This window comes from Camellia sinensis, chromosome 11 (genome assembly GCF_055761805.1).
Source record: "Camellia sinensis isolate YWXY chromosome 11, ASM5576180v1, whole genome shotgun sequence".
In the NCBI taxonomy this organism is placed as follows: domain Eukaryota; kingdom Viridiplantae; phylum Streptophyta; class Magnoliopsida; order Ericales; family Theaceae; genus Camellia; species Camellia sinensis.
Window position 1 is genome coordinate 53,389,333 of NC_138971.1, and position 27,135 is coordinate 53,416,467.

Below are 27,135 nucleotides of genomic sequence, written 5' to 3' on the forward strand. Positions count from 1 at the left end.
CTTTTTTAGATATTTCTTATCAACCATTCTTAATAAAAGACAGCAAACAAAGACAAAATCTCAATTTCGAAAGTAATAATAATTTGACAACGATATAGATATTTGGACAGTAAGGATACATACTTTTTCAAGTAATAATGACCAAATAATAAGAAAGAATTATTTAGGATCTTTTATTTTAAAGTATAAAACATTTTAAAAGGTATAACTAACCTCATCCATGTAATATTCAACTATATTTAATTTAATAAAATAGCAATAGATAATTCATGGTATGAGTTACTTTAATCTTAAACATTTTGGAAGATATATTATGATTTTTTAAAAGAAAAAAAATGAGAAGAAAGATTAAAAACATGTTGAGTTTGACTAAATCTGATTGGATCCTACTAAAAGCTCCATGATCACAACAAATCATGTATATATATTTGTTATTTTGGCTTTAAACGCTATTAGAAGTTGTAATATGTCATTTTTACTAAAAGGTAGAGAAAAAAAGAGTTGAAAATATGTTGGAAATCATAGTTTCAAGAATTGCATGAATCGTAAAAATGAAACTGTTCATTGATAGAAGTCTGAAGTCGATCTCCATCTCCATCGAGCTCCATCTTAATCGATCTCCATCCTAGTAAGTCTCTTGTCTCTGGGCCTCTCGTCTCTCATCACTCTCTGTGTCTTCTCGCCTCTCATCAGTCTCTCTTCTCAATTCTAATTGTCTTCTCATCGTTTTCTCACCTCTCGCTCGCTCTGTCTATCTCTCACCTTGCGATCGATTGACAAGCTCGTCTATGTCTCTCTCGCCTCACTCACTCTCTCTCTCTCTCTCTCTCTCTCTCTCTCTCACACACACACACACACCCCTCACGCTCTATATATAATCTATATTATATCTATATATTATATTTATATATTAGATTTATTTATTTAAATGTAGTGGCATTTATTATATATATCTGTATTTATTTATTTAAATGTATATTTTTGTTAACGAATGAAAATATATTAAAAAAAATTTGTCATGTCCCCCGCCGTGTCTGTGTCTTTATTTTTCGAAAGTTGCCGTATCCCGTGTCCGTGTCTATATCCGTGTCCGTGTCCGTGCTATATATATAGTTGGAATGTAGACAAGAAATTTTGTACCTTCAAAACTTCTTTTTGGTGATATATATTTATAGTTTCACTACAACAAAAAACACATTTGGCGACCCAAAAATTTGTCGCCAAAAGTATAAATTCCGTCGCCAAAAGAATCGGCGACAAATATACAACTTGTCGCCAAAGGCCTGCCACTAAAAGTATTGGCGACGAAATCAGAAATTGTCACCGTATGTAGACATTTAGCGACAAGCAAAATTGGTCCCCAAAAATCATATGTTTTGTTGCTATAAAATTATCATTTGTTGCTAAAAGGTTAAAATTTGGGTAGGCTATGTAGTTTTAGCGACAAATAAATACGTCGCCAAAAGTACTATTTAACGACAAAATTAATTTGGTCGCTAAAAATCACGTTTTTAGCGACGAGTAAGTTTTGGTTGCTAAACGTTCTTGGAATAACCACTAACTTTTAGTGACAAAAATAATATGTTGTCGCCAAATATATTAACAGCGACCAAAATACCACTTGTCACTAAAAATTCAGTACAGAAATTTTGATTTTAATAATTTTCCTATTCAAAATAATCCAAAACACCTGTTTTCCTGTGCACAATATATACACAAATGTAATGTAAATAATAATACACCTGTGCAAGACATTCATACTAATTCAAAATTAATAGCTATGAAAAATCCCAATAAACATAATTACAATTCTCTAACAATCTAAAACATGCGTACCAAAGTACTTACAAACTACTAACATCAAACCCATAAATACATTGCCAAATCCTATGTCAAAATATTTTCAAAATTACAACCAAATATTTTGATGTTAAACATCTAACCAACAAGTCATTTATTAAAATCCTATGTCAAAATATTTGTAAAAACACAACACCAAATATTTTGATGCTAAACATTTAATCCATAAATCATTTACCAAAATCCTATGTCAAAATATTTTCAAAAACACAATCAAATCTTCTGATGTAGCCCAAACTATTTTCCACCATTGCCAATCTGTCACATGAAAAAAGAAAAAACAATATTAGATTGACAAAAAAAAAAAATCTCGATATGAACTTTACAATTTTGATTTTAATTTTGTAACAGGAAGTCCAATTGGGTGCTGTTTGCTCATACAACTCTATTTAGGCTTGAACAAGCTACCTGTGCCAAGTTTTGGTGGTTTCAGTGGTCATTTTGCAATTTTGGCCCCTGAACGGGCTTTTTAAGTCTTGTGTTTTACATTTTTTCTTCTAATTTTCTAACCGGAAATCCAATCGAAGTCTCGTTTGTTCCTACAAGTCTATTTAGGTTTGAACAAGCTGACCGTGCCAAGTTTTGGTGGTTTCGGTTGTCATTTCACAATTTCGGCTCCTGAACAAGCCTTTTAAGTCTTGTGTATTACAATTTTCCTTCTAATTTTCTAACCGGAGATCCAATAGAGGTCCCGTTTGTTCCTACAAGTCTATTTAGGCTTGAAAAGGCTGTCCGTGCCAAGTTTTGGTGGTTTCAGTGGTCATTTTGAAATTTCGGCCCCCAAACGGGCCTTTTAAGTCTTGTGTTTTACATTTTTCTTTCTAATTTTTTAATCGGAAATCCAATCGAGGTCCCGTTTGTTCCTACAAGTCTATTTAGGCTTGAACAAGCTGTCTGTGCCAAGTTTCGATGGTTTCGGTGGTCATTTCGCAATTTCAGCCCCCGAACGGGCCTTTTAAGTATTGTGTTTTACAATTTTCCTTCTAATTTTCTAACGGGAGATCCAATTGAGGTCTCGTTTGTTCCTACAAGTCTACTTAGGCTTGAACAAGCTGTCCGTGCCGAGTTTCGGTGGTTTCGGTAGTCATTTCGAAATTTCGGCCCCCAAACGGGCCTTTTAAGTCTTGTGTTTTACATTTTTCCTTCTAATTTTTTAACCAGAAATCCAATCGAGGTCCCGTTTGTTCCTATAAGTCTATTTAGGCTTGAAAAATCCGTCCATGCCAAGTTTTGGTGGTTCCAGTGGTCATTTCGCAATTTCGGCCCCCCGAACGGGCCTTTTAAGTCTTGTGTTTTACAATTTTCCTTTTAATTTTCTAACTGGAGATCCAATCGAGGTCCCATTTGTTCCTACAAGTCTATTTAGGCTTGAACAAGCTGTCCATGCCAAGTTTCGGTGGTCATTTCGCAATTTCGGCCCCCGAACAGGCCTTTTAAGTCTTGTATTTTACAATTTTCCTTCTAATTTTCTAATCGGAGATCCAATCGAGGTCCCGTTTGTTCGTACAAGTCTATTTAGGCTTGAACAAGCTGTCCGTGCCAAGCTTCGGTGGTCATTTCACAATTTCAGCCCCCCGAACGGGCCTTTTAAGCCTTGTGTTTTACAATTTTCCTTCTAATTTTCTAACCGGAGATCCAATAGAAGTCCCGTTTTTCCCTACAAGTCTATTTAGGCTTGAACAAGCTGTCCGTGCCAAGTTTCGGTGATTTTGGTGGTCATTTCGCAATTTCGGCCCCCTAACGGGCCTTTTAAGTCTTGTGTTTTACAATTTTCCTTCTAATTTTCTAACCGGAGATCCAATCGAGGTCCCGTTTGTTCAACACAACCAGACATATTAAATGAAATGCTTGTAGTGATTTGAAAAGTAAATTATGAAAAATATACTTACAAAAGTGTTTGTCAATAAGATTCATCAACTTGCATGTACACATGATCACATTGTATAATATAAGGAACTATAAGTCAAATTATATGGTGATCCTCCACAAAGGAAAACAACTTCGTTTTGACTGGCAGCTGTCATTGCTGTGCGGGGCAACCTGTGCAGCAGTATCCCTAGACCCCTCATAATAGTTTTTTTGTAAAGTTGGCAGAAGAAAATGGAGCCAACAAGGCAGTTTTAGATTTTAGCCTTTCCACATGTCTCAAATACTTTATTATAGAAATGACAATTAGGAGAGATCGGCCAAGTTTGTGGTGTTCTGTCCCCATCCCATTCCATGTCGGTGTAGAAAAAATTTGAGACGTGGTGCGGGCGGGATCAAGAGCGAGGAGGTACATGAATAAATTGCCACTCTTGTACTGTATTTAGTTCACTAGAATGGAATGATTACTCCATCTAAATATTCAATCTCATATTTGTTTCAATAAAATTAAAAAAAAAAAAAAAGTTTCATACAATTTATCAAAATAGAAAAGTTTTCATTGGAAATGCATTCATCGTTCACCAAATTAGGAGAATGATTGTTCCTTTAGAAGGTCAAGAAATAACCATTCCATTCTTGCTGATATTAATAAAAGTTAGATGATATAGCATATGAAGGACACCGATTGATGAGCACTAAGGGCTAAAAAGATTAAGATGAGTGATAGGGAGGCAAATAATAAGAATATATACGAAATTTTGATTTTATTTTTTTACATTAAATATATATATATATATATTTAATTAATTAATTAATAAAATTGGGACAGAAGTGGGGAAAGTGAGGTGGGAGAAACAAATCGCATTCCCTCCCCGTTCTATTATTGGGATAGGGGATATAAGGTTGAGACAGGAGCAGAGCAGGACAAATTGACATCCCTAATCTATATCACAACTAGGGAGACTCATAGTATGATAGAGAGTTTAATACCAAAAAAAACGTGTTTTGAGTGAAGTCCTCTATGATTGACTGGCAAATAATTGGGAGCCTACATATGTTTTAGGACACAAAATGCCATCTGCATAGTACAAAAAATACAGCCATTCACCTAACCTATGTGGATCAAAGTAAATAAGTCACTAGGAGAAAAGTAATTTAATCTGGCAGAAAAGAAAAATATTGTTAAACCAAAGTAAATAAGTCACTAGGAGAAAAATATATATATATGAGTGTGGCATTACCTAGGGTGGTGATCAACACTGGAAAGAAAATGTTTCCATGATAAGTCCTGTTTCCTCAGTTGAACATCCACGTCCTTTCCAGATGCAGGAATCACAATAGCTTTAGGTGGAACAGCTTCTACTACTCGACTGCAAGGGAAGAGGAAAAAAAACACAAAAAGCCATGACTATGCTAGAAGTTCATTTAGAAGCATGTCTTGTGAAATTTAATTACATATTTTTAGGATAGGATATTATTATAATATTAGTCAGAGCTACTAAACTAAATGCTTCAAGTATATCTCACAGAAACAATGTTAGATGGACTCAGGTATGAGTATCGGGTGCGAGTGTGTATCCAACTCGTCAAAGCTTCCTAAACCTAAATCTTAGGACATTGCGATATGCATCCAAAAGTTGGGTATTGGTACGGGGAGATATCCTGAACACTTGTATATTTTGCTTACTGTATGATATTGTTAGATAAGCTGATGCAAATTATTTGAAATGTATTTGAAATTAAATAAGATTTAGGAAAAATATAGAATTTCTACCTCTCATTCATGTGAGAGGCATAAAAACATTTTTTTACTTGCAAATGTGAGCTGCTTCTTCGAACATCATACAAAATTAGGGGATTCAAGCGTCTAAATTGTGTATGTGTGTTGGACAACTATCCCACGCATTTATCCTTATCATATCCATTGGAAACGGGTACTGTGGGGGAAATAGAAAATTGGCGTGTGACATTTTTAAGGGAAAATTTGGCCTTTCTACACAATTGAAACTTTAACTGCAAATTGTTCAAAAAACTGGAGCAGTTTGAGTGGGGGAGCGGCCAATGAAGCTACATTCAACGAATAACTGAATTTGGATCTTTGACTGAAAATGATTCAGAGAGTCCTCCTTTGCTCCATTTCCCAAGACTTCTGGTGCATAATGCATTCAAATTTTGCTACCAAGCATACATTCCTGCCTCAGAGGGAGTTTTGGGTCTTAAAGGTCCTTCAATAGGTTTATGAACCTTCCCCATGCACTCTCTTTGACTCAATTTTTTTTTTTTTTTTTTTTTGTCAATATGTAAGAGGCATATATGTTTGTGACCACCAGGCACTTGAGCCCTGCACTGTCCTTTTCAAGGAAGTATAAATTACAACTTTAACCAACATCTGGTTGTTCTCAACAATTTCCACTCATCCCTGAGCCACTGGAAAGAGCTTATAACATGTAAAATGACATTACATATGCTATTCAAATGTAGTTGACAATAATCTTAATTCTCACTTATGCTGCACACAGAGCAAAATTTCCATAACAAACATGGGTTCTATGGCCTATGAAGCAGGAAAAGCCAAGGACATGGATATGGACTTAAAAAGTAGTTAACATTAATCTTAATCCTCATTTATGCTGCACATAGAGCAATATTGTAGTAATAACATGGCTATATGGGATATGAAACATGAAAAGCCAAGGAAATGGATATGGACTTCAACAGTAGATCATTGCATGCAGTATTCACTCAATCTGTTTTAAGTGAAACCCTTACCTGTATAAAGGAAATTTCTGACCCCCTCATACTATAAAATCCTGAATTCAAAATCAAGCAAGAATCAATTTCAAAATAAAGCAAATTATGCAAAAGTAAAACTATTCAACTAGTTTATAGAATTCTATCAGCTGTGAAGTAACTACAATAGGAGCAACTCAAATAGTTTTATTTGAGAAAAATCAGTTTTATTAATGTTGAAGATAATTTTTACCAGAGGTATAATTTTTACCAGAGGTATATAATTGAAGAAGGGAGTTAATATGACCGGGGCATGGCCTGGACTTGGCTGAGCTCCCTGCATGGTCCAAGCCCATTGAACCCTATAGATGTGCGCCAAACAAGGAGATGGGCCGAGCTTACTAGATGGACCAAGCCCAATCCAGTGAGCATACTTGGGTTGAGAAGAAATGGCTAAGGCCAGACACCTCACATCGCAACTTGGGCCATGTATCAAGAGCATTAGGGTCAGGCTGACAACCCATTGGGTCCAGGTAGGCATGAGCTGAAGAACAAAACAAGAGAGAATAGACAACAAAAACAAGGCTGTGCCAATTGGTGAAAGAGCAATCAACAACACCCAAAAGACACAAAAAGAAGAAGGACAAGAAGAACAAAACACCCCAACTGTTACTGCTCACCCAATTTAGCAAACAAGAAAATGCAACAACCAACTAAAACCATGAAAGCAAAATCAACAACCCAGCAATAGCAGCCTAAGAGCACAGCAAATTGCCCTGCAACCAAAGAGCACAGCAGCAACAGCAACCAGCTCACCCAATTTAACAAACAAGCAGTAGCAGCCTAAGAGCACAGCAAAATTGCCCTGCAACCTAAGAGCACAACAGCAACAGCAATGTACAACAGAGCCACACCAGCAGAACATCCAGCAGACATCCATAACCAATCAACAGAACATCCATAACCAAGAAACTAAGAATGACCTATAAACTGCTATACTACAAACTTACTAAAAATCTTACCAAAAATATAATAGGCCAAATGTGATTCGTTGTTAAAAAATTAATGATATTAATCATCCAATGATATTGGAACATATATGTTTTTAGTAATATTGTTAGCAAGACTTTAAATAGACGTAGCATTGCTCTTAAACTAGTCTTACCTAATAAACTATAAATAGAAACTACACAAAACAATTTAAATTGACTTTGAAAATAATAAATAACTATAAACAACTCATATAAACCATACAAAACAGTCCCATAATGTGGCATTAACCACATATAAACTGAAGGGTAATTTACAGTTTGCCCTTTTATATTTGGCCATTTTTCCACTTTCACCTTTCATATTTCATGTTTTTCTCAATTTATTCCAAAAGGTAATTCATGTCCAAAATTAGATACATGAAGCTGCTACAGAACAAGCTACAGAGCAGATGAAGAACAGACCAGCAGCATGCAAACTCAGAGTATATCAAAGCATATCAATAACAGACCAGCAGCATGCAAACTCAGATGAGAACCAACCCAAAACAAGCATAGAACGGGACTATACACTAGCAGACCAGAACAAGCACAGATAGGGACTATACACTAGCACAGACCAGAAACAGACCAGAACAAGCACAAATAGGGACTATACACTAGCAGCATGCAAACTCGGAACAAAACCAGGCCAGATTAACCACCCATAGAGCAGATATACAAAACCAGCCCAGATTAACCATCCGTAGCCCAGATTACCCATTCACCAGCCATAGAGCAGATATACAAATCAAAAACAGACTAGAACATATTAAACTTCACTATCAAAGTGGAACAGATCAGCAGTAGCTCACTGGAATCCCCAATCACTGAACCCCCAAATCTGAACCAAATCATTAAACTTCACTGAGCACCCTTTTGTGTGTTAGCCTATGCGGACCTAAGAGATGCTAAATTGTAATATCAGTCCCCAAAAAATACAAAATCAGTTCCAAAATCAGTCCGAAATTCAGAATATACCAGTCCCGAAAATCAGTTCCAAAATCAGTCCAAAAATTAGAATATATCAGTCTGAAAATCACAATATCAGTCCGAAAAATTAGATTGATGACAAAGAAGAAAAAGAGGAAGATGAGAGAGTGTGAGGGAAAAATCAGTCCCATTGATTGTGTTGTGTTCTGCAATGCCGAACAAGAGGATGAAATTGATGATAAAGAAGAAAGAGAGGAAGATGAGACAGTGTGAGAGAGTGAGAGGGAGAGGGAGAGGGAAAGAGAGACGAATAAGAGGGAGAGAAGACATACCTCTTTGTCTTCTGTTATGCCGCTTCAGGTTGTGGAATGAGAAGACGAAGAAGACTGATTTTAGGTCAATCTTGTTTATTCGGTCATTAAAAAAAAAAAAATCAAAACGACATCGTTTTGACAAGAAATTTATTGGCAACGAAAATCATTATGTTGCCATAAATATCATTTACCTTTCAGCGACTATTTTAATTCCGTCGCCAAAAAATCTAAATTGGCGACAAACATTTTCGTTGCCATATATTAATTTCGTCGCCAAAACTTTTTTAGCGCTCCCGCGCAAAAAATTAAATTGGCGTCAACCATTTTCGGCGACGAATTGAGATATTTGTTGCTAATGGTGTATTTTTTGGCGACCAACACGTAATTGTCGCCAAAAACATACAATTGGCAACTAAATTCAATTTGGTTGCTAAAAAACGTCACCAAAATGTTTTTTGTTGTAGTGTTTGTGCTATAATAATATTTTTTCAACTTATATTTTTTTATGTTAACATATTTTACGATAAACCATACGATATGCAAAACATCAAATTAGAACAACGATACACGATACGTATCATGATTCAACAATACTGAGTAATACTTCTCACACAATCCCTGGGATAAAAAAGGGGACCAAATCTCCCCTTCCAAACCAATCCCCTAAAAAAATGAGGCCTTACAGAAGAATTAAAGGCACCTACCATAAGTTAGTTTCAAAGAATATTGTCTGATTATCTCACAGTTGCTGGACATTACAATATTGATGGAAAATCTGTTCCTTTTCCATTTCTCTGTCTTTTTATTTGATTATCATACTTTTTTTTAGGTTGTTGTTGTTGTTTTTTTTTAAATTTATTTTTTTATTTTATTTTATGCTGGACATTACAAATCCCCCCCCCCCCCCCCCCCACATCTTTCAATGGTTTTAGTCCCTTTCCCCACATATTATAGTCTAGAATTTCATGCAAAGTTTCACTAACGTGAAGAGATGTATTTAGTCTCTAGAATTTTCCAGTTCTCTGATCCCAAATATGGGAATACAAACTTGAATTGTATTCTCGAACTTGAATTGTATTCTCTCTCTCTCTCTCTCTCTTTCTCTCTCTCTCTCTCTGTGGTTGTTTGTGAGAATCCACTTTGACAAAGTTTGCGGGGCCCATGCAGGATGCAGCCAGTTACTGAATTTCTGATTGAGTTGTGTTTAGCAATTTTGCTTTATTTGTATCTGATGGGTTTTCCTGCTTTTGTTTTCTGCTTTCAGATATGTCTCGAAATGCTGTATTTTGAAAACTATTCTGGTGATGCTGAGAGTAGCATTGTGAGAGAGACATGGGCAAGACTCATTGATCAAGCTGTTTCAAGGGGTGGCATTGCTGAAGCTTGTGCAGTACTAAAGAGGGTTGGTTCCCATGTTTATCCCGGAGATAGAGCTGTTTTACCTTTAGATACGTTGTGCCTTCACCTTGAGAAGGCTGCACTGGTACTTTTCTTTTACTTTATTTTCGTTTTTGTTCCTTCTTTGTTTTTTGTTTTTTGCTGTTTTATTCAATTTTGTTTTATTTTATTTTTGTTTTCCCTGCTCCAGTGGTTTCATATGATTAATGCTATTTCTGACTGCTTGTATACCTGATATGTTATCATTTTGTAGGAGCGATTGGTTTCAGGGGTTGAATCTGTTGGAGATGACGATGTCAAGGGCTCTTCTTGCTGCCTGCAAGGGTGCAATAGAACCTGTCTTGAATACTTACGACCAGCTGTTATCAACTGGGGCAATTTTGCCATCACCAAATTTGAGATTGCGTCTCCTCCGTTCAGTGCTGGTAATACTTTGTGAGCGGGCAGTGTCTGTATTTGCACAGAGAATGAATGCAAGTACTACCGGAGCATCTCTCATTCTTGTTGAAACATTCTCACTGGAGCAAACAACAATATTTTACGAAGGGGTTCGTGACAAGATCACGAGTGCAGCGAACAGGTCAATTTCTTATTCGTTGTTAATTCCACTTGGGTTCATAAAGTATTTATTTGTAGCAGTCAGTCTATTTGATTTCAGTTTTTTGAAAATTGAATTTTTTTATTTTTCATGTTGTTTTGTTTTTAATAAATATTTTTAAAATTTTAGCAATTTTTTTTTTTTACTTTTATAGATGCACCTTACTTAGATGTATCTAAATAATAAAATATTTGTGAAAAAATATTTTAAAAAATTAATAAATACACAAAAATACAAAAAAAAAATGTACTGAATTTTCGTATTTTTTTTTTAATATTAGTGGTATTTAATGAATTTTTAAAAAAAAATTTCACAAATATTATACTTTTTAAGTGTATTTATATTAGATGTATCTAAAAATTAAAAAAATTGCTTAAAATATCAAAAAAATTCAATGAAAACAAAAAATACAGAAAACAAAAAAATAGAATTTTTTGACATTGTGAATTCTGAAAACTGAAACCAAACAGAGAATATTTTTTTAGGGATTGAGATTTATGAATTATATGTGTGGGGATATATTTTCTGAGGACCAACACGTGGCTAAGGTGACGACGACGTGTCAGCCGAGATGCCACGTGTCCTGGTCGTTATGCCGAGGTCATCTCCTTTAGGTCGAGGTTATCTCTGAAGATATCAGAATCCGAGGTAAGCGGATAAAATTTAAGGGACCAGAGTCCTAGAATAAAGAGGGGACTTAGCCAAGATAAGGATAAAGCTCTTAGGGAGTTTATCTTTATCTCTTGAAGAGTCCAAAGTAAGAACTAAACAGGAATCCGTAGAAGTCAGGCTTCTATTGGAATTAGGATTGAGAAAACTATAAAAGAGAGACACCCACATGGGTCTAAGGTAGGCATTTTGTATTTTGAACAGTGAGATTTGCACTATTGATTATCTTTGAAAGATATACTGACTTGATCGTCGGAGTGCCCCCGGGTGGACGAACCACCGCCGGAATCTTCTCTTTCTGTTACAGGTTAGCCAGGTGTTATCTATTCTCCCAGTGTTCTCCAGCTGAAAATTGAGTCGGGCAGTGTGATCGGAAAATCACTCACACAATTTGGCGCCGTCTGTGGGAACGAAAGTAGAGTAGATGGCCAGTAACGGACAGAAGGAAAAGATTGGGGACGACGCTCCTACTGGGAGTAGGAGACCGATTGACCTTGATATCACAGGAGACGAGTACAATACAGAAACTCATGACCAGAATCACGGAGTAAAAGGCGTCGGCCAGACTGGCTACGTACCAAAGAAACCTAACCAAAACAGGTACAACAAAGAGGACGACCTCCAGGTTTGGAAGGACAGGTGCCTACGAAGGGACGAAGAGGTAAAAAAGATGACAAACAAATTGGCAGACCTGCAGTCAGTCGTCAATTTCATGATGCAAAACGCCATGCAGCCACCATTCCCGCTGCAGGACACACCAATTCCAGCGGCCAATACCCAGAAGGGAGGGCTGAAGACAATCTCCGCAGCCCCTCAACACAATGGGAGCGACAGATACTCTCACTGACCTTCTAGGGAGGTCGGACGAAGAGAGTCAAGAAGAGAAGAATCACGGAGGATGCATCGCACAAAGGAGGCAGACCCCAACGGACATCGACATGTTCAGGGGCAGGCATTATGCTTCGACACAACTCATGGAGAAGGATCAAAAAGGGCTCACCATGAGACCGAGAGTAGTATACCGAAAAGACTAAAATCAAAAGATAGCTGAGCTCCTGGGCGGAGCAAGGAAGACCTAAGAGATTACCTCAAGAGAAAGCAACAGAATGCCGACGCCGAAGTAACCTCCCCAAATAAGCCGATGACACCATTCTCGGTGGAATTAGACAGGTTTGAGGCGCCGAAGAGATTCAATATGCCGAGATTTCAAATATAAGATGGTAAGTCAGATCTCAACTTCCACACTAGACTATATTTGAACTCAATGACATTGTATAGTGGAAACGAGCCGTTGCTCTGCAAAGTGTTTCCCTCATCCTTCAGGGAGATTGCATCAAATTGGTTCCACAAACTACCGAAGGGAGGCGTAAAGACTTGGGAAGGCCTGGCCGAGATGTTTGTGGCCAGGTTCGTGACAAACAAGCTGCAGCCATTAAGGGTGGACGCATTGATGGCTCTGAAGATTAGCAAGGATGAAGGACTTAGGGCCTATGCAAAAAGATACTATGAGGTGTTCAATCGAATACTTGAATGTAATCAGGAGGTGGCGGTCGTATCTTTCAAGAACGGCCTGAAAGACAACTGTCCACTACAAAAGTCTTTGGCAAAAACATTGCCAAAAAGTATGGAGGAGCTCATGGCGAGAATCGAGAAGTACGCCAGAGCCGAAGAAGACACGGCGGGAACCAGGGAGATAAAACAAGAGAAAGGAAACGGCTCGCCGAAGCGAGGTCGAGGTAACAATGGAATGAGCAGACAAGAGGCAAAATTGAGGGCCACACAAGCAGCAACAACTGTGTTCCGAATCCCAATTCCCAAAGTCTTGGATCAAATTCGGAACCAGCCCTATTTCAAAACGCCAGAGAGGACTCCAGGAGAATTCATGGGAAGAAACGTTGGCAGGCATTGCGCCTACCACAATGAAGATGGGCATACAACTCAGGGTTGTAGAGCCCTGAAAACGCACTTGGAAGACCTAGTGAAACAAGGACATCTGAGAGACCTTGTCGATGAGACCAGGACAAGGGAAGAACGGGCAAGATTACCTGAGGCACCAGCAGCCCCACCTCCCCCAGCACAACAGCCACAGACAGGAGGACCTCGGGTAGTCAATGTGATTCACTTGAAGGTCAATGAGAACGAAATTAGGGGGGAGACCCAGAAGGTAAGACACCTACAACATGTCTACCAAGTCGGGGAAAAGAGACATCGGGCAGAGGAGCGCCAAAGACAAGTAGTGTCCTTTTCAGAAGCCAACCTTGAGATGATACAGCATCCGCATAATGATGCCTTGGTAGTGTCCCTCCAGGTTGGGGAGTGCCAAGTAAAACGCATCCTGATTAACCAAGGCAGCTTTTGCGACATCATATACGTTTGATGTTACAAGGAGCTCGGCCTTCACCTAGACGATATGGAGCAATCCAATAGCCCAATGGTCGGGTTCAATGGAACGCCGACATGGCCATTAGGAACAACCAACTTGGGGGTGCAAGCAGGCACCAGGAAGGTAACAACAGAGTTCATCGTAATCGACACACCCTCCCCTTACAACATCATCTTGGGAAGACCATGGTTGCATGCAACGGGGGTAGTTCCCTCAACATTGCACCAACTACTGCGATTCCCAACAGAGCATGGGATAGAGGAAGTCAGAGGCGATCAGCTGCAGGCAAAGAATTGCTCCATGGCAGCAATGAAATCTACCTACAGCATACGAGAGCCAGAAAAGGCAGAAATTGAAGATGAGGACGTGGAAGTCCTAGAAGACGTCAGCAAAGAGCCAGCCAAGAAGAGCGAAGAGGCACTGAAGAAAATCCTCGTCCAAGACGGGGATGAAGAATGTTTCTTTCTTCTTGGCTCGGGCTTAGCCGAAGAAGAGGAAAAAGAGTTGGAAGCTTTTTTAAGAGCAAATATTGAGGTGTTTGCTTGGACACCTTATGAAATGCCTGGCATTGACCCCGAGGTCACTTGCCACAAACTGAATGTTGACAGGTCGGCAAAACCTGTAATTCAGCGACCCAGAAGACCGACGTTGATGCACGTCGAAGCAGTAGAGGAAGAAGTAGACAGACTTCTGGAGGCCATGGCCATTAGAGAAGTTCACTACCCGACATGGCTATCCAACACAGTAGTGGTGAAAAAGAAGAACGAAAGTGGAGGGTCTGTGTAGACTTTACTAGTTTAAACAAAGCTTGTCCCAAAGACAGCTTTTCTCTCCCCAAAATTGACCAGCTAGTAGATGCCACTTTAGGGCATGGAAGAATGAGCTTCCTAGATGCCTACAGGGGGTACCACCAGATAGCCATGTACTCCCCAGACGAAGAGAAGACCGCGTTCATCACCCCAAAAGGCCTGTACTGTTACAGAGTAATGCCTTTCGGGCTGAAAAACGCAGGAGCAACTTACCAAAGGTTGGTAACCAAAATGTTCAAACACCTGATTGGCCGAACAGTAGAAGTCTACATCGACGACATGGTCGTTAAGACCAAGGAGCCTGAGGGTCATCTCGCCGATCTAAAAGCAGTCTTTGAAATCCTTAAAACATACTGGCTCCGACTCAATGCATCGAAGTGTGCATTTGGAGTTGGATCTGGTAAGTTTTTAGGATACCTAGTGACTAGAAGGGGCATCGAGGTCAGCCCAGATCAAATCAAGGCCATCCTAGAGCTGAAGAGCCCGACGTCGGCAAAACAGGTGCAGATGCTAACTGAAAGGGCCGCAGCCCTGAACAGATTCATCAGCAGAAGCTCAGATAAGTGCAGACCTTTCTTCAACTTGGTGAAGAAAGCCACAGACTTCCTGTGGATAGAAGAATGCGAAGCCGCTTTGGCCGATCTAAAGAAGTACTTGACCACAGCTCCAGTTATTTCAAATCCAGAATCTGGGGAAGTGTTGTTCCTGTACTTAGCCATTTCAGAACATGCGATAAGTGCAGTACTAATCCGAGAAGAAAAAGGGGAGCAAAGAGCTGTTTATTATATAAGCAAAACTCTAGCCGACGCAAAAACGAGGTATCTACCCTTAGAGAAATTGGCACTAGCTTTAGTAATGGCTTCAAAAAAGTTGAACCATTACTTCCAGGCCCATAAAATTATGGTGCTAACAGAGCACCTCCTGAAGTTCTTACTGAAACAAGGAGACCTGACAGGAAGAATAGCCAGGTGGGCAGTCACCCTAAGCCAGTATGACCTGGAGTACAGGCCAAGGACAGCAATCAAAGGCCAAGTTCTGGCCGACTTCGTGGCCGAGTTCACGCCAGAATCCATCGAACATCGGGCTCCATTGAGCCAGGATGAACGATGTCCAACCAAGCAAGGAGAAGCCCAGTCAAAGGCAAAAGAACAAAGGAAAGAGGACAAACTCAGACCCTGCAGCATTTACATCGGCGATTCCTTTTGACTGTTTATTGATGGGAGTTCAAACCGACAAGGAGTGGGGGCAGGAGTAGTATTGATATCCCCAGATGGGCAGCTACTAGAATAGTCAATTCGTTTGGGGTTCAAGGCCTCAAACAATGAAGCAGAGTATGAAGCACTCATTGCAGGACTGAGGTTGGCAACAACAGTACAAGCAGATGAGGTAATAGTTTTTTGTGATTCACAACTGATAGTTAACCAGACAACAGGTGAGTTTGCAGCCCCAGATGAACGAATGTCGGCCTACACGAAGGAAGTCATCAGACCGTCAGCCTTGTTTCAGAACTGCCGACTACTTCAGGTAAGCCGAGATGATAACAGCCACGCCGATGCGTTGGCCAACTAGCTAGTGCAGTACAACCTGGAAAAGCAAGAACAATAATGATCAACTACTTGTCGGGCCCAAGCATCGAACCACTTACCACAGAGCGCGAAACAATGTGTGTGGACATGGGACCAAGCTGGATGGACGCAATTGTTGCATTCTTAAAAGAAGGAAAGCTACCAGATGACCGCAAGGAGGCACATAAGATCATATTGAAGTCAGCAAGATTTAGTCTGACAGCAGAAGGGCATCTCTACAGAAAGTCCTTCACTAGACCCCTGTTAAGGTGCGTACATCTTTTGTAGGTTGAAGATTTTTTATATGAAATTCATGAAGGAATTTGTGGAAGCCACACTAGGGGCAGATCATTAGCTCACAGGGCCATTACCCAGGGGTATTGGTGGCCTTACATGCAAAAAGACGCAGAAGCCTGTGTGAAGAAGTGTGAACAATGCCAAAGGTTTGCACCTTTGATACACCAGCCAGCTGCTGACCTGAACCCTGTATCCAGTCCTTGGCCATTTGCCCAATGGGGCATAGATCTCGTTGGGAAATTGCCCCAAGCAACTGGACAGAGAAAGTATTTGCTGGTAGCAACAGATTACTTCACAAAGTGGATAGAAGCAGAACCCCTTGCCAAGATCCGAGATGTGGACGTCAAGAACTGCATATGGCGAAACATTATCACCAGGTTTGGAATTCCAAGAGCAATTATTGCAGACAATGGAACTCAATTTGACAGCAAGTTAATCAAGAACTTCTGTGCAAAGTTCAAGATCAAGAATTACTTTTCAACCCCAAGCTTTCCACAAAGCAATGGACAAGTAGAAGCATCCAACAAAGTAATTCTGGATGGGATAAAGAAGAGGCTGCAGGCAGCAAAAGGAAAGTGGGTAGACGAATTACCCAATGTACTCTAGGCATATCAGACTACTCCTAGAAGATCAACAGGGGAATCCCCCTACGCCATGGCTTATGGCACAGAAGCAGTCATTCCACTGGAGGTCGACATCCCTGGGATTAGAACCCAGGGAGTAGAAAACGGGACTAATGATGTACTCTTAGCTCGAGATCTGGATCTTTTAGAAGAAAGAAGAGAGAAAGCTACAATCCAGCTTGCAGCGTACCAGCAACAACTTGCAAAAGCTTATAACAAGAAGGTCAATACAAGAGAGTTTCAAGTCGGCGACCTAGTCCTGAGGAAAGTCGTCGACAATAAGAAGGATCCCAAAGAGGGCAAACTTGGCCCAAACTGGGAAGGACCCTACCGAATCATCTCAGTGCTGGGCAATGGGGCATATCGGCTTGAAGATAATGAGGGCAAAGAATTGCCAAGACCCTGGAACACTTGTAACTTGAAATTTTTCTATCATTGAGATTTGACTTGTTTTTTGCCGACGTCATAAATAAAATTTTTAACAACATTCTTAAACACTTGTGACTGATAACGATACATAATGTTGTTCCTGGAATGCATAAATGAGAACCCAAGTGGAACTCAGGTTCACATTATGGGGCAGAGAGAAGACCAAGATGTTTAACACTTATTGAAATTTGTGGACAATTTACAAGTTAAGTTAAACCGAAATCATTATTTAACACTTGTTGAAATTTGTGGACAATTTACAAGTTAAGTTAAACCGAAATCATTGTTTAACACTTGTTGAAATTTGTGGACAATTTACAAGTAAAGTTAAACAGAAATCATTGTTTAACACTTGTTGAAATTTGTGGACAATTTACAAGTTAAGTTAAACCGAAATCATTGTTTAACACTTGTTGAAATTTGTGGACAATTTACAAGTCAAAGTTAAACCGAGATCATTGTTTAAACACTTGTTGAAATTTGCAGCAATTTACAAGTTGAAGTTAAACAAAGACTATTGTTTAAACACTTGTTGAAATTTGTAGCAATTTACAAGTTGAGTTAAACCAGTATGATGTTCAACACTTGTTAAAAGTTTACAAGATTAAGTAAAACCGAGAAATTTGTCTATCCGAGGTGTGTCACCCCAAGAAGATTGCACAAAGAAGAAAGAGTGTGTTAAACACATACAGAATATTCTAAGTATAGAATGATACAGAAGCAGTAAAGAGAAAACAAAGATACAAGCACTCAGAGAAGGAAAGTTGTATTAAATATTCAGAAAAGGCACGTCGGCCAAAAGCTTACAATTGTTCCCACAAAAGAGAAGCAAACGCATAAAAGACAGAAGAAAAAGACATGAAAATTAAGATTCCTTAGCATCGGCAGTAAGCTGGGTTAGGACCTCGGAAGTCTGTTGAGAAGCCACCTCGACCGTCTTCTCCGCCACAAGCTCAGCATCAATCTCTTGCAAGGTTTCATCAATACTCTTGTCGGCAAGGGAGACATCGGCTAATTCCTTTTCAACAGTAGCATCTTCAGGAACCTCATCACCCTCCTCATCCTGAGTCAAGTCCAAGACTTGCTCATCCTGAGGGAGGGATTTGGCCCCAGTTGCTTCCTTGGGTCTTCTCACCAGGGCCTCGTCTTCAGATTCAGATTCATCATCGGATTGAGCTGGTGGAGGAGTTGGAGGGAACGGAAGAGGAATGTCGTCGGCTTTCCGAAGTAGCGAGTCCTCGGGGACCTCAAGCTTCTTTAGAAGAGACATCCAACCAAGGGTGAAACCCTTGTTGCATGCCTGCTTCACTTGAATTTCATAAGCCTCCGTGACGTCGACCATGCCTTGAGTGTACGCCTTCTCATCGGCGCCTTTGATTTCAATCACTTTGGTGGCCAAGGCTTCTTGAAGCTCTTTTTCGGCTTGGGCCATCTTCTCCTCGGCCTCTTTTCTCTGGGACTCAGATACCTTTCTGATGGCTTCGGCAGATTCAGCCTTCTCTTCAGCATCAGTTTGGGCCTTGATTGCAGCCTCTGCTTGGTCCTCTAACTTTTTCATCTTTGATTGTAAACTCTTGTTGGCTTTTTGAAAAGCAGAGAACTCCCTCTTCATCTCGGCCAACTTCTCTCGATTCTCAAAAGATTGAATGAAGAAAGAATGGGCATGCTGAATAGCCTGAAATTGAACAGAACAAAAGTTATTAGAACATTTCTAAGTATGAGAAAAAAGGGAAAAAAGTGCCAGATGAAAGACACTTACTTGAACAGAACGTTGGAGCATCAAAGCATAATTTTCGTACTCACTCAACTCGGCGTTCCGGTCAAGATCGCGGAGAAAAAGTAGAGAAGTACTGAGCGTAACGCCGACATTAATATCATCGGCGCTATTACTAGCCATAACGGGCTTATCTTCCAAAGTGATTTCGGGGGCCTAGGGGGCATCAGGCTTTTTAGAGCCCGAGGTTGTTACGGAAGATAACCTCGGCCTTTTAGATTTGGTGGATTCGGAGGGAAGTGTTTCAGCGGACCTCTTCGCAGGGATAGAAGCAGTTTTCCCACTCGGAGCCGCTTTGGAAATAGGCAAGGAATCCTCAGAATCGATCTGAGGCACCTTTGCCTTTGGCTGAGCCTTTTTGAGTCGCTTTGGCTTTGAAGGAGGCTGGGTCTGTGTTGGATGGGCATCAACATCAGAAGGGATACTGGCCAAGAGATCTTTTGCGATTGGTTTTGGGCGACCCATCTCGGCAGTAGAAATTGTTCGGCATCGATGGCGGCATTGGGATATTGGAATCAAGAATGGAGCCGAAGTTGAAGGTTGATTAGCTAGATCAGAGGTTGATCCTTGGTCTGTCCGAGATGTGGATACGGTTTGTGGAGTGGTGGCAGATAGTGGAGAAAGGCTTTTCTTCTTCCTCCTAGGGACATCGGGCAAAGCTGATTTGTACGTTGGAATAAAATTAAGAAGCAGAGGCGCTGTTCGCTTATGGACTGGCAGGTCCAGGAGTTTCTTCAAATCCTTGCTGGGAATGAAGGATTGGCGAAAGTTCTTTGGTGGCTTAGGAGCAGCTGCAAGAAAAACAGACATTAAGAAACGAACAAAGTATGAAAGACTTTAAAAAATAAAGTAGGTATGAATGTAGGGCTCTTACCATTGCCCTCTACAAAGACTGATCGTAGGAGAGGGAAGAGATGGAGGTCTTCATTTGGGGCGAACTCCTAGTTCCCCGAAGTAATGAAATAATCATCCGCAGCTCCCTTATTAGAGTCAGGGAGGTCAGCAACGATTTTGTTTTCAGTGGACCTTGGCTTAAGGTACTAAACGTAGCCGGTGTCTTTTTTGAGGCCACACATAGTGTAGCAATACTGGATGTCGGCTAATGTGATCTTAGCGTTTTCTTGTTTGGCTAAGGCTATGATACCATTGATGGTTCGATAGGAATTGATGGAAAGTTACATTGGGTTCAACTTGGAATAATGAAGTATTTCACGGAAAAGGATGTTGAGTGGGAGCCGAAGTCCACACTCAATGAAGGCTACCACAAGGAAAAGCATGGAGTCATCAGTAGGCATGATGGAGTTATCATCCCCAGGCAGCCTCAGATGGACGTCGGCTGGGATTTTAAACTCTTGTCTAAAGAATTCTAGTTTGGATGGGGTGTTTACCCTATGTTTCCACATACCCATGATGTCGGCTTAAATGGAGATATCGGATTTCAGCAAGAAGTGTTTTGGGAAGGGTTAAAGGACCTCGGCCAAAAACCTAAAAGAACACTTTGGTAAGGGTTTGTATGGATCTAGTGGGATTTCGTTTCAGTTTTTCCTAAATTATGGGTTCTACAAACAAATCCCAAACCTAAGTCTATGGAAACGAAGATTGAAGGCACGAATCTGGAAAAGGCACAAAAAACAGAAACAAGAACGAGTTTTAGAATCAAGAACAGAGATGGTCTATCAAGAGTATAAAGAATACAAGAAGTGTAGGGCCAAGAACAATGGCAAAAGTACAAGGAAGTGGTGAAACAGTGCGTGTGTTCAAGATATGGGCAAGGGCAAAAATCGTGGAAAAAACACATTCAGATGTATGATTCACAAAGTTAAAAGTTTAGACAAATTCAGTAATGGTGGCAAGCAATAGAAAGCATCAAAGAAATTGAAAACGAGAGGAACAGTAAAACTCACCGAAGAAAAGAAGCCGGTGTAAGGATCGCTGAAGTCAGACAATGGTTACAAAAGTAACAGAAATGGCAGAAGCTTCACCGGAAGGAGGAATGAAGGCAATTGCAGAGCTTGAAGTCAGGAACAATGGCGCATTCAAGAGCTAGAGAGAGAAAAGGCAAAGGAATCGATGTAAAAGTGAAGAACACGAAAGAGGGAAAAACAAGTTTTGTCAAAAACTTGAAACGGCGGCAAAAGAGGACAATAAATGCGCCTGGGACAGCGAATGCGTCAGACGGCGCACGCAGATAAGATGGCTTACTGGCGCGTCATAAGCACGATCCAATAAGGATAAAACGCGTGAATGAAACAGTTGAAAAGTGATGTTTGACAGCTCATACGCATAAAGGAGTTCATTAGAATTCTTGTTCTTTAACGAAGACATATCGGCCAACATAATGATCACGGCTTAAATACTGTAAGCCGACATACTGGAAGAAAGGAATGATATAGGTTCCATCACCTCAGAATGCCGAGGTAATAGAACCTGGGGGGGCAGTTGTGGGGATATATTTTCTGAGGACCAACACGTGGCCAAGGTGACGCCGACGTGTCAGCCAAGGTGCCACGTGTCCTGGTCTTTATGCCGAGGTCATCTCCTTTAGGCCGAGGTAAGCGGATAAGATTTAAGGGACCAAAGTCTTAGAATAAAGAGGGGACTTAGCCAACATAAGGATAAAGCTCTTAGGGAGTTTATTTGCATCTCTTGAGGAGTCCAAAGTAAGAACTAAACATGAATCTGTAGAAGTCAGGCTTCTATTGGGATTAGGATTGAGAAAACTATAAAAGAGAGGCACCCCCATGGGTCTAAGGTAGGCAATTTATATTTTGAACAGTGAGATTTGCACTATTGATTATCTTTGAGAGATATACTAACTTGATCGTCGGAGTGCCCCCGGGTGGACGAACCACCGCCGGAATCTTCTCTTTCTGTTACAGCTTAGCCAGGTGTCATCTATTCTGCTAGTGTTCTCCAGCTGAAAATTGAGTCGGACAGTGTGATCGGAAAATCACTCACACAATATGCATTCATGAAACCATTCAAACCTGCCTCTTGCTGCATTCAAATCTTTTGACACAATGTCAATTTGCTGACCTCATCCGAAGGTTTAAAATTCTGTTTTCAACTCAGCATTTTTTTGTGAGTTGGGTGCTATAGAAACATACCATTCTTACTAACCCCCTCCATGTGGGTCCACAACCACTGCAATTTTCAGTTAGGACAACTAGGTTTTTATAATTTCTTAGTGTCTTTATTCCAATGAAATAGTGCAAAACTGATTAAATCATTTGAATCGTACTTGTACAACACATATTTACCAACTCATCAATCTGGATCAAACTACTGATTCTTTTCATGGCATAGACCACTATTAAATTAGCAATTGCTTAGAAATAGAAACAGACACCCACACAGATTTTTAGAAAAGACTTTGCAAAGATAGATAGGACTTTTCAAATCCCAAACAACAATAGATTTGGCACATTGTATTTGGAAGGATAAGTTTTGAAGCCAGAGTTCAGACTTTTGAGCACAACCTTCTATGACAATTTGAAGGTGTACTTGCAACGCAGAGCACATAAGTAGCAACAAAATGATAATTTTACATGGGGACCAATTAGGACCTTATGTTATGAACTTTAGACTTTGCTGGATAGTTTTCTTTCTTTTTCATTATTTTTATTTATTTGTAATGTTTTACTAGATTTTATTTGTTAACCATAGTTGTTGATTTTTGGTTTTGATAGACATGGACTATAGTATAGGTCCATGGTTATTCTTTTGGGTCAACTTACAGCATCACATTATTAAATTTAAAAAATATATAGGTCCAGTACATTATTAATTGTCAAATAGTCAAAATTTAATATTTGTGAATTGTGATTTTAATAAATTTAGGGAATCCTAACCGTATAAATTGCATGTTAACCAAACCAATCCAACCCAACCCAAACCAAGCTACCCAACCCAAACTAAGCTTTGTATTCCACTCAAGTAAGGTTGGCTACATGAATTTATGAGAATTTCGGATTGTATGTTTTGCAAGTGTAAATCTCTTCTTTCCTCTTATTATTTTTTCTTTGTCCTTTTGCTTTTCTTCTCAAAGTAACTAATGCTTGTGGTGCTCCTCACATCAGGCAAATAAACTTGTTTTAACCCCAAAACCCTAGCCTATCAAATCTCAACAAATCCTCACTACTCTTACCTCTTTGATGTGACAATCAAAACTTTAACTCACTAGGGTGCAGTGCAAATGTGGTTCAAGAAAGAGTAATCAAAGATATGATAAAACTTAGAAATTTTTCATAAATTTCATGGCTGAGCCAATTGGACCTATATATTCTCAAGGTTATGTCCTATAAGGGTGTTATTTTATGATAACCCTGTATAAACGATTAAACACTAAGAATTTGAAAATAAAAATGTCTAAAAATAATGGTGTGCCTTTTCATGATGATTTGCGAACCAGAATTTGGGGGCTGATGAAGGGGAGAGACAAGTTGATTCCAGTTTTCCATTGTTCAGATAGGGGTTTATCACCTCTTTCATCTTTATACTTTTCGCAACTTGCTCAACACTAAAATTTGCAGTTTATTATGGACTTTGGTATACATTAAGATAGAAAGCTTTTCATTTTGTAATTGTTTTATTGTCGAATTACTTTATTTATTTTTCTAGTGTTTTGCTCATGCCTCAAATTCTGAAGTCTCAATTCTATTTCTTGGATGGGAATGTAACAGGTATATGACTGAAGTGCGGAGGTTGGCTCTTCCCCAGATCCAAACAGATGCTGTCTACCGAGGTTTTCGAGAATTTGAAGAGTCGCTTTTAAGTCCTCTTTCTTTCGAGCGATTTTGATTGTTCTCATTAGATGTCTGGTGTATGATGATTAATGTTTGTTTCTGCATATTTATTCGGCAATAAAAGCATTGTATTTTAGTGTATCAGACAGCATCAAATGACATACAAGATCTAATTTTAGATGTGTAACAGTGATCTCAGAGAAGCATACAACAATATTCAACCGACTTGGATTCCTTTCGTCTCACATCAACGGCTGTCTGTTGGGGCTGGAACTCCGGTAACAAGAGCGGAACTACTGCTGGAAGGTATGGTTCATATGTTAACAGAGGCAATTATTGCAATGGCCCACTCTCAAAGTGAAAATGGATTTGTTTCCATTATTCTGAAATAGCGGGTCCCTCAATCAAGGTAATATTTCCATCATTTGTAGAATTTTTTCTTCTTCTTGGGATTGGAAATACAGTTCATAAATCTAGTCTACTCCTAAATATGTGGGGTAGGGGAGCTTCTAAGCGTTGGTTGTGGATTGAACCTACAACAGATGACAAATTGTGCAGATATAAGTTAAGGGCGCTATCACCCAACTTCGCCTCCGATGAGATTTGAACTATCAACCTCTTTCTATATGAAAGGCGGGAAGATGTAGTTGGATTAGAACTCCGTTGGCTTATTAGGTTTGATTCATGATTCGTGGAAAAGATAAGAAAGAACAATTGAAAGAAGTTAAATTTGTTTCTTTTGTTTGGTCTTCCTAATTCAATTTCAATATCCAAATATAGTGTATTGTTCAATTACTTTGAAAGTGTGAACAAAATTGAACGCATCATTTGTACAATTCTTGAAGTACATGGACAAGAGGAAAAGATAAATAAAAAAATTATTTTATTTTATTTTTATTTATTTTTGGTTGAAAGAAGTTAAAATTATTTCTTTGGTGTCCTTTTTTACTCAATAAAATCCTGAGATGTAAACATAGATTAGGATTAGAGGATTGACCAATTCTCTCAACTGTAGTTTTAATCAAAGGAAAGACGGTGGCAAAATCAAATAGCTTTGTTGGAGTCTTCTTTTGCGGCTGAGAAAGGGTACCAAAAAGCATAGATGCATTAAAGAAATATATAGTTTGACCATTGAAGAATTGAACTTTTAACCGTTGGTAGATGCTCTATCTATAATGTTAGGACTTGTTTGGCTCGTGATTTTTCAATCACTATTAGAAGTGCTTCAGTAGTAGTTGTTTTCACGTTAAATTATTTGTCTTTTAGTTCAATTTGTGAATAATTCGAATCCAATTCTTCATAAATTGGGTTAGATTTATAATTGATTGTTTGGGAATTGTTATTGGTTGTTGGTGTTTATATTTGATATTAAGGCTTGGTTTGGCATCTACTATATAATCCATCTTTTTATCTTTTTATCTTTTTTCCATCACATCACCTCTCTACTTTTCTGCACATCTTTTCGTAAAAAGACAAAAAGTGCACTTTTTTAGGACACCCCAAACTAACCCTAAATCATAAATACAAATCTTATAGAAATCCATATAAACTTGTGGAGTTGAGAGCTATTATGTGACAAGTTTAATTAAGAGGCTAATAATAGGGAGACAAACAAAGGTGAAGTAACATTCACGTAAAAACGCTTTTGAAGTTTTGATTCAAATTTAGTGCCAATTTTTATGTTTTTCTCACCCGTGCTTTGCCTTGCCAAGCTATCAATGGCGAAAAGCATGAGTTTGTGTTCACAAGAAAAGGATGCTCTACTACTTACTAGTCGTCACTCTTTTTTGAAATTGACCTCCTTGCTACCCCACAACATGAGGAAGGAGACCCCCACAATTAGGGGTAAGAAAAACCAATATAACCGAGCTGACCGATTGAAATTTTAATTTTTGATATATTTTTCATAATATACAGTCTATTTTAATTTAAAATTTTTTTATATCGATGTAAACCGAATCAATTGAATATTATATATAAATATTTTTATATTTTAATTTTTTAAACATTATATGATGGGTGACTAATATAGTGTACTTTTTTTTTTATAAAAATTTGGAAGGAAAACTTTTATAGAGCAACTTTTATCTTTTTTTCTGTACTTATTTTCAATGTGAAATTTTGTAAATTTTTATAAAACCCTTTAAAGTTTCATGCAAATCCCTCTTTTATATCAAACCAACAAAATTGAATCAAACTGTAACACACAGTTTGTATCGGTTTCTCAATCATCAAAATCAAAATAATTAATTTAGTGCTAAGCTTACCTTCAATACCGATTGAATCAAACTGTTTCTACTCCTACCCACAATACTTCTGTAGAGTATAGAACTTGTTTGTTATAAGGTATTGTTTGGCAAGTTGGTTTGTGGCTAAAATAGCCACAAAAGACAAAATAGACTATTTTAGCCATAGTAAACAAAACATCACATCCAACCTATAATCATTACACTATTCTTTCACAAAAAAAACTAAAAGAGTCAAAAAGTCCTTCCCAAACCAAACTTTTTAGCCCACATTAAAATAGCCAAAAAAGTCAAAAAGCCAACCCACTTTCCAAACGGAGGCTTATTGTAAGTTAAAAACTGATAATTAAAAAGTAGATGTGAGACGTACCCCTCTCGAAGGTTGGCCTTGATGAAAGATAACCAAGGGGTCCCCAACCAGGTGGGTGTTGTGTCGTGCTATTTTAAGTTCATGTTAGAATTATCTCGATATAAATCTAATTTATTCAATTTCGCATATAATATTATTTCTTACCTCATTTTTTCACTCCAAAACATAAGTGGGTCTCATATGCATTTATAAATGCAGATTATATTGCTTTGTGTTCAAGAGTGAGAAAATGATGTAAGAAATGGATTTATATATAGCATTGCTCTTTCTTTTTTTTTTTATTCTTATTTTCGTATCGTGTCATTTTTTGTTTGTGTCCAGTTTATGTGGCCTCATTTGGGAATAAGTTTTTTTAGTAATTTTTTGGCTTTTTGGATAAAATATGATGTAAAAAAAAGCTAGCATGTTTGGAATGACTTTTTGATTTTTTAAGAAAAGATGTGCAAAAAATAGAGAGAAAAGAGAATCTTTGACTTTTTGGTATAAGTTGTTAGTTTT

General features: G+C 38.7%; 1 protein-coding gene and 1 long non-coding RNA gene across 8 annotated transcripts in view; one reads left to right on the plus strand and one right to left on the minus strand.

Annotated features, from left to right (window-relative positions):
- LOC114318917 (nuclear pore complex protein NUP155-like) overlaps positions 1 to 24,912 on the plus strand; it is a 52,380-nt gene extending 27,468 nt beyond the window's left edge. For 2 of the 7 annotated variants that reach the window (XR_014343895.1, XR_014343896.1), the window contains 4 exons: positions 9,996 to 10,214; positions 10,383 to 10,709; positions 23,959 to 24,430; positions 24,580 to 24,912. Coding sequence is in view for 1 of the 7 variants with exons in the window: in XM_082893897.1 (XP_082750023.1) it covers positions 10,417 to 10,709; positions 23,959 to 24,020; positions 24,212 to 24,303 (447 nt within the window). In the remaining 6 variants the exon portion in view is untranslated. Of the gene's footprint in view, positions 1 to 9,995; positions 10,215 to 10,382; positions 10,710 to 23,958 lie in introns of those variants that run through there. The other 5 variants (XR_014343894.1, XR_014343893.1, XR_014343891.1 and 2 more) reach the window with 4 other exon arrangements.
- On the minus strand, positions 4,966 to 8,795 carry LOC114318918 (uncharacterized). Its single transcript, XR_003649161.2, has 4 exons — positions 8,750 to 8,795; positions 6,728 to 7,000; positions 6,496 to 6,536; positions 4,966 to 5,096 (listed from the first exon to the last, which is right to left on the minus strand). It is a non-coding gene; the product is annotated as an uncharacterized LOC114318918 (long non-coding RNA).
- Positions 24,913 to 27,135: the final 2,223 nt, after the last annotated feature.